Here is a 7,761-nt window from a genome sequence, read left to right as displayed (position 1 = left end):
AGTAGTTCTTGAATCACTAACATAAATAAATTATTCTTCTCCAACTTGGGTGTAGGACACAAAATAAATTTAGTTAACACAAATATGCTTAGTAGCACCAGAGTCTTAACACTCAATCTCTTTACATTAGCACAAGATTCGCTTGAGACATGACCAAAATTATATCATCCGCTTGGCGGGATTATCATTTCTCCGAATCCTTTTCTATATTTAGGAGTATGATGGCTTAATTTGCCACACAAAATAATGGCTATTTCATCAAGAGTTTGATTTTTATATCACTATATGATAACGCCAATATAACCTGTTCACAAATCAACACTTTATATCACCCTATGATATGCCAATATAACTTGTTCACAAATCAACACCAGTTAAAAACAAAGATATCATCTTAACAATAACTCCTGTAATTATTTAATTAACCTTGCTTCGAAAATGGATATAGATAAAATATTCCACCACGAAAGAGCTCATTGCAATCCTTAGCCAAAGCAAATTTTCAGTTTCAAAAGTCACACAATTCACACATTGAGTCACTGCCTCCAAATTGCCGTTAATAAGACCAGTGAAAAAGAAAAAACATGTCATGTATAAGCCTAGAACAACAGATTTATCCAATGACTTTGTAATACTATTAAACGTTGACAAATATGTACTAACTAATATCTAACATTTTTATGGTCCGATGATGCACTAAGTCCTCATTAACTAGATATCATTATCAATAAAATAAACACTCACTGGGTCATTAGCAATAAAATGATTGCGATAGACAGTATCAAGGGATAAGCTTGATTAGTACAGAAGATTTGTTTGTCTTCATAAAAATCAGAATTTAGACAACGGTGACCAAACACTTGCTGGGAAAAAGTTACATACCTAAAACTTATACAGATTGTACTAAGTTATTCTCTATCAATTTTCCGTAAGAATAGAGCGAGAAATATCTTTAAAATTATTGGAAATCTTGCGAAAAATACTTGATCACGAACATTGTATGGAATTCTCGAAAACCTTGTGTAGTGAATAAATCCCCTACTTGTATTGAAGATTATAAGTTATATAAGAATGCAAATGTCCAATATCGATAATATCATTTTGTGCTATCAATTTTCCAAATATTCCTGAACATTTGGTTAGAAAAAAAATATTAGTTCGTTGCAGAAAGAGTCCAAAACGGGTGTCTTTTTTTTTTTTTCTGTACTTCTGGTGGCATAGTGACAACTACCAGGAAATTAAAAAAAAGAAGAAAAATTTGAAGCGCTATTGGAGTAAGATTTAAATATTGCGGATTTAAGACTTCTTAATTTTAATAATGGTGCTATTACTCAAACTAAAATAACACGAAGATGCAATCGCATTAATTCTGTGAGTCTGAGTTTAATAATTCTGGTTGAATATAAGGTCTACTTAAAATAATAAATTTGTTATAAACAACTTGTAGATATTGTCCGCTTTGGCGCATCTCACGGCTTTAAAACGCGTTTACAAGTAAAGGCTTCAGACCCTGCTTATATATAAGCACGCACACAATCCCGTGTGCGAGCGATGTGGGAACTTCAAGTTCACAACAAAATTCTATCATATAGTCGGTAATGATATAAAACGACTATAACCCTCCACCTTTGACAAACAATTTTTTTGTAATTAGCCTCTTCGATGCACGTATTTGCCTTAGCCCTTAAGTAAGAAATCAGACGATTTATTCAGACATTTGAACTGTCCATTTTTTTTTTCCGTCACTGTCATACGGGTCAAATATCACCAAGCGACAAGCAATTTTGTAACCTTTCGTGAGCCCAATACAGCAATACCAGCCCATAACCACTCCTTAACGTAAAAATAGTGTTCACTTGCAACTTTCTATTCAATAGCACATTTAGCCTCTTTAGTTATCGGTAAATTTCAATTTTAGTCCTCGTAATATCTGATGAAGCATATTAATCATCAATTATTTAAAATTTGCATTATTAATCCCTTTTGCTTTGGAATCCTCACAAATTTTCACAACACCATTCTATTACTGCATCTTATGTTAAGCTTGTAATATGTTGCTCCATGTATAAGGTATATACTTTTAAAAAATGTCTGAATTTAATATATTCCTGCATAAAGAGATCAAAACTATACATTTAATCGATTGAAGGTTAAATCTACTAAGTCATATATCACGGGCATCAAAATCAAAATTCACCAATAACTGAAGGACCAAAAGTGTTATTCTCCCCACCGTTAAAGTTTTAAATTCACAACTGAAGTTTCATGAAAAAAGTCATGATGATGATTTATTTTCAATTACAAGAACAGAAGAGTAGCTATTGTGGATTTAACCCGTCCCTAATGTCAACTACTCATACATTACATGCAAATCCAACGAAATAAAAATAAAACAATACAAACCCAATTTCTTATTCAATCTGATAGAATAACTAGTGACCATTAGATTCTGCCTCATGGGTCTCATTATTCTCAGTGTGGTCCAAATTATTAGTCTCTCCCTCATGCATCTTATTATTCTCCGGTTTGTCCAAGTTACCAGCCTCTCTGCTTCGCTTCTCGTTTGCAATATCAAGAAAACAAGGAGTCAACATTGCTTCATATTCAGGCACCTTAGCATAACCAGGGAAATAATTGATATCAATAATAAGATACCGATTTCCATCTTTACTATCCCTTATCATGTCATAGTTAAACAGATGCAAGTTCAAAGCATGCCTCAGTTGCTTTGACACTTCGTTTATGAAGCTTAATGGAGGCATCTTTGCTGCCTCCATCAGCTTCGCGAAACTCTCATCACTCTGTTCACTAGAAATCAGCGAAAACGGAATCAGGTTATCTGAATTGCCCGGTTTTTCTTCGGTTATATCAGTAAGTGACTTCCTTTTCACACATTTAACATGATCCCCTGCTACATAAACCTTGAAAATAACTCCCCCATGGTTCACGAATTCCTGTATTATGACTGGGGCTTTAATTCCGTTTAATCCGTCTTTGTTTAAGACAAGAAACATCTGGTGAGCGTCAGCCCTAGCATTGGCGGTCACTGGCTTGGCGATCAGGGGAAATTTCATCCCCTGATTGGCGATTTTTTCCTCCAGAGATTCGTTCGAGTCAACGAATGCCTGCAGCGGAATTGCAAGGTTCTTGATTTTCAGTTGGTTGACTGCGTCAAGCATGGAGACTCGATTATGGAGCTTCTCGATTGCATCGACTGGGTCAACGATTATGGAAGTTGGGTATTTGAGAGAGAATTCTTCGAGTTGTTTCTTCCATTTTTCGTCATAGATCTTGTGGAAAACAGCGTCGAAAGGACCCTGTTCGACTAATGGCTTTTCAAGATCGATAGGGATGAGATCAACGCCTTGTTCTTTGGAGTGATTAAGGAGAGAATCTTGGATGAAACTGCTTACACTTCTTGGTGCAAGAGCGTAACCAATGCGAAACCTATCTTTAACTAATGATTCAGACATAGTTGCACCGTAAGAAGGAATTTTGAGGATTTTAGGAACTGAAGGTTTAGTTAGTTGATGAATATGAGTGAGGAGGCATTGATATTGGGAGTGTATATATGGAGATGGAAGGAGGTCAACATGGCAATAAGAAATTTCCTATCACACTTCCCTTTTTATTTTGGCCAAAAAAGAAAATGTAGTTACTACTTTTCTTCTACTTCAGTACCTATACACGGTAGAGTATTTATTTTCTTTTTAGTTTAAGAATATTTTGTAAAATATTTATTTTTTCTCTAAGTCTAAAATCTATATTAATTGTATATCAATTATTTTCCGTTTAAGTAGGATATATAAGGAAAATAACATTTTTTTTAATTTTAAATTATTCTATTTGGTTTCCTCTAAATAGAGATATAGTCTAATATATTTTGATCCAATGCATGAAATAATGCGACGGAATAAATAAATGAATTTATTATTGTTCACTTTCCTTTTCTCTGTAGTTTATCTTATTTCATACTCCTTCGTCGCATTAGCTGTCACGTTTCTCTTTTGCATGCAGGTGCGGACCCACCTTCATCTGATGCTTCTGGAGTTCGCTCATATCGAATTGTCCAAAAGCTCATCAACCTGTCCGAGGGATGATGAAGGCGACCCTGCTTTTATTATATGGTCAATACCGATCTACTTTAGTAGATCATATGGATGTAGAAAAAGCTTCACATTTGGATGAAATAGAAACATCCCAATAGCGCTTAGCCATGTGTGTGTAGACCGAAATGGTCTCGCGAAGCCGGTCAACGGTAGCCTAAGAGCAAGTCAAAACTACGAGAAGGCGGCAAGAGACTTTAGGGCTTGTTGGAGCTTCTGAGCGTAACGAATCGAAGCCGAAGACGGATCAAGGTAGCTTGCCTGGCTCCCGAGACTCTTTCATAGAATTCCAACAATTTCTCCCGCTCCTCAAAAGCCCACAGGAACGGAGTTGATGCTCCTACATCCATAGCATGAGTAGTTAAAGCATGCTTTCTCTTTTGCATGCAGGTGCGGACCCACCTTCATCTAAGGGGGTGTCGGGCGACACCCCTTCGTTGGAAATTTTTATTAAGTACATATATAAATAATTTTCAAAAACGTACATGTTATATTAGATGACGCTAATTGATAAAATGAAACACATGAGCTAATGGTTAGAAGTGTTGATTTTGAGCTAGGGATCAAGGGCTCGAATCTCCTTGTGTGCATTTTATGCAACTATTTAAGCTTTTTAAAATGGATTGAGCCTGTGATCAAGGGTTCGAATCTCCTTGTGCATTTTATGCAACTATTTAAGCTTTTTAAAATGGATTGAGCCTGTGAGTATCGATCCTTGTCCCCTCAAGGCTTAAAATGGATTAAACCAGTACAACACTCCTCTTTTTTTGTTGGTGTTGCTCTCTATTAACTTGATATGTTAAGGTTCAAAACCTAATATTTACTATAATTCTATTTATTTTTTACATAAATATATCTATGTTCGGTATCAAAAATAGCAGATACGGTTGAACCTGTGGCACTAAGACTACATCCATTACTGATTATGGTAGTCCGTTGGCCACTTCTTTAAATGTCGACACCGCTGGTCAAAAATCCTGCGTACGCCATTGTTTGCATGCACTTTAAGAAATCATAAATAAAAACTATATTTAGTATCTTGCCCTTGAACAACAACAACAACATACCCTGTTTAATCCCACCAAGTAGGGTTCGGGGAGGGTAGAGTGTACGCAGACCTTACCCCTACCATGGGAGGTAGGGAGGCTGTTTTCGATAGACCCTCGGCTCAAGAGAATGTGCCAAGACAATAGACAGTAATAGCAACATATAATAAGATAAAGGAAGTGAAAGAAATAATCAAATTGTATTAGAGATATAAAAAAAAAATAAGGGAATGAACAAAGATCATAATCCTCCTAGTACGTAAAATAAATCATCGCGGTCACCTACTAGCCCTCTACCCTGATACTCGACTTGCACACCCTCCTATCAAGGGTCATGTCCTCAGTAAGCTGAAGCTGCGTCATATCCTGCTGAATCACCTCTCCCCAAGACTTCTTATGGCCTACCCCTCCCTTTTTACAGGCCTACCACTGGCAGCCTCTCATACCTCCTCACTGGCGCATATTCACGTCGCCTCTGTATATAACTGAACTATCTCAACCTTCCTTCCCGCATCTTGTCCATCATGGGGGCCACACCTGCTTTGTCCTGAATCACTTCATTCCGAATCATATCTTTCCTGGTAAGCTCGCACATCCATCTCAGCATCAGCATATCTGCTACCTTCATCTTCCGGACATGAGCTTTCTAAACTAGCCAACACTCCGGCCGTCTTATACAATATAGTCGGACTAACAGCCACTTTGTAAAACTTTCCCTTAAGTCTAGGCGGCACATTCTTATCGCACAACACACCTGATGCGAGCTTTAATTTCATCCATCCTGTTCCAATACGATATTACTCATCAATCTTAACATTGCCTTGGATGATCAACCCCAGGTACTTGAAACTTTCTTTCTTGGGGATGACCTGAGTATCAAGCCGCACGTCTCGTACGCTACATGAATCATGTCACTGAACTTTCACTCCAAGTACTTTGTCTTAGTCCTACTCAAGCTGAAACTTTCGACTCCAGGGTTTGTCTCCAAACCTCAGCCTTGCGTTTCGTGTCTCGTCAATCAGTACAATGTCATCTGCAAATAACATGCACCATGACACCTCTCCTTGAATGTGACCCCTCAGTGCGTCCATTATCAAAGCAAACAAAAACGGGCTAAGAGTGGATTCCTGATGCAGGCCCATGACTGGGAAGTGTTCTGAGTCACCTTCAACTGTTCTCACCCGGGTCTTGGCTCCATCAAACATGTACTTAATCACCCTAATATATTCTACAGGAACACTTCTATCTTCTGGACATCTCCGTAGCATCTCCCTCGAGATTTTGTCGAATGCCTTTTGTAGGTCAACTAACACCATGTGCATGTCTCTTTTCTTCTTCCTATACTGCTCTACCAACGTCCTTACAAGGTGAATAACTTCTGTAGTCGAATGCCCCGGCATGAATCCGAACTAGTTCTCCGAAATGGTCACTATTTTCCTCATCCTTGCTTCCACCACTCTCTCCCAAATTTTCTTGTAAACGGGATCATGGTGCTCTATCTCCACTCTTCAGGCATCTTCGACGTCCTAAAAATAACATTAAACAACCGCGTAAGCCACTCCAGGCCTCCCCTGCCCGCATTATTCCAAATTCTATCAGGATTTTCATCTGGCCCGATTGTTCTTTCCCTGCTCATCTTACGCATAACCCCCTCGACCTCCTCAACCTTGACCCACCTACAGTACCCAAAATCGCGGCTACTCTCGGAATGCTCCAATTCGCCCAGTACGATGTTCTAGTCCCCCTCTTCGTTCAAAATTTTTTGGAAGTAAGTCATCTATCTTCGTCTAATATAGGCATCTTCTGCCAAAACTTCGTCTTCCTCGTCTTTAATACACTTCACTTGCTTCAGGTCACGAGTCTTCCTCTCTGTCGCCTTGGCTAGCCTGTACATTTTTTTGTCCTCACCTTTTTCCACGAGTTCTTCATACAAGTGTCCAAACGCAGCAACACTACCTCGCCCTTGTCTCTTTCCTAAATTGCACACTAATTAACATTGTATTTGTTATTTTCAAGAACACTTAATATTAAGGGTAAAATGAAATAAAAATCGTTAATTTTATCTTGATTTTGTAAATAATAAGTATTTCAGGACAAATATTATTAATAACCTTAACAACTAATATGGTACGGCTCGAGGGAGTAGTAACAAACAGCATGGCAATAAGAAATACACGTTTCTTTCAGTAGTACGTAGCTTTGTTAAAAGTGTGCGTAAATGGGAACTAAAAGCAGAAGACGACATGCATGGGAATAGAAAACGAACAGTGGCTTCGTTTAAAGTGTAACTGCGAATTAATAAGCAAGAAGGCAACATGCAGATAGCAATAGAAAATAGCTGCCTTTGTTTGCATTATAGTAATTGGGAATATATTAGGTAGCTAAATACGTTGTAAAGTGTGAGTGCAAAAAAACAATTAAAAGAACATGGCAATATAATTGAAATATTATAATTTTAGCTTTTGCTTAAAGCGCAACTGCGAATAAGCATAATACAACACAGCAAATCAGCAATAGTAGAAAATAGATAGCTTATTAATTATTTTTAATTCATGCTGGTTCCTTTCATTTTTACTTGTCGTGTATTAACTTGACACACTTATTAAAGA

General features: G+C 37.6%; 1 protein-coding gene across 1 annotated transcript; it reads right to left on the bottom strand.

The window, feature by feature from the left end:
* Positions 1–2,192: 2,192 nt before the first annotated feature.
* Positions 2,193–3,624, bottom strand: LOC132632286 (inositol-tetrakisphosphate 1-kinase 1-like). Its single transcript, XM_060348165.1, has one exon. The coding sequence runs from the start codon at positions 3,471–3,473 to the stop codon at positions 2,433–2,435; it is 1,041 nt and encodes a 346-aa protein (XP_060204148.1). The 5' UTR covers positions 3,474–3,624; the 3' UTR covers positions 2,193–2,432.
* Positions 3,625–7,761: the final 4,137 nt, after the last annotated feature.

This window comes from Lycium barbarum, chromosome 3 (assembly GCF_019175385.1).
Source record: "Lycium barbarum isolate Lr01 chromosome 3, ASM1917538v2, whole genome shotgun sequence".
Lineage (NCBI taxonomy): Eukaryota > Viridiplantae > Streptophyta > Magnoliopsida > Solanales > Solanaceae > Lycium > Lycium barbarum.
This window is presented reverse-complemented; position numbering and strand designations above follow the sequence as displayed.

Coding starts and splice junctions, on each gene's coding strand:
- LOC132632286 (XM_060348165.1), bottom strand. CDS start 3,473: ATGTCTGAATCATTAGTTAAAGATAGGTTTCGCATTGGTTACGCTCTT.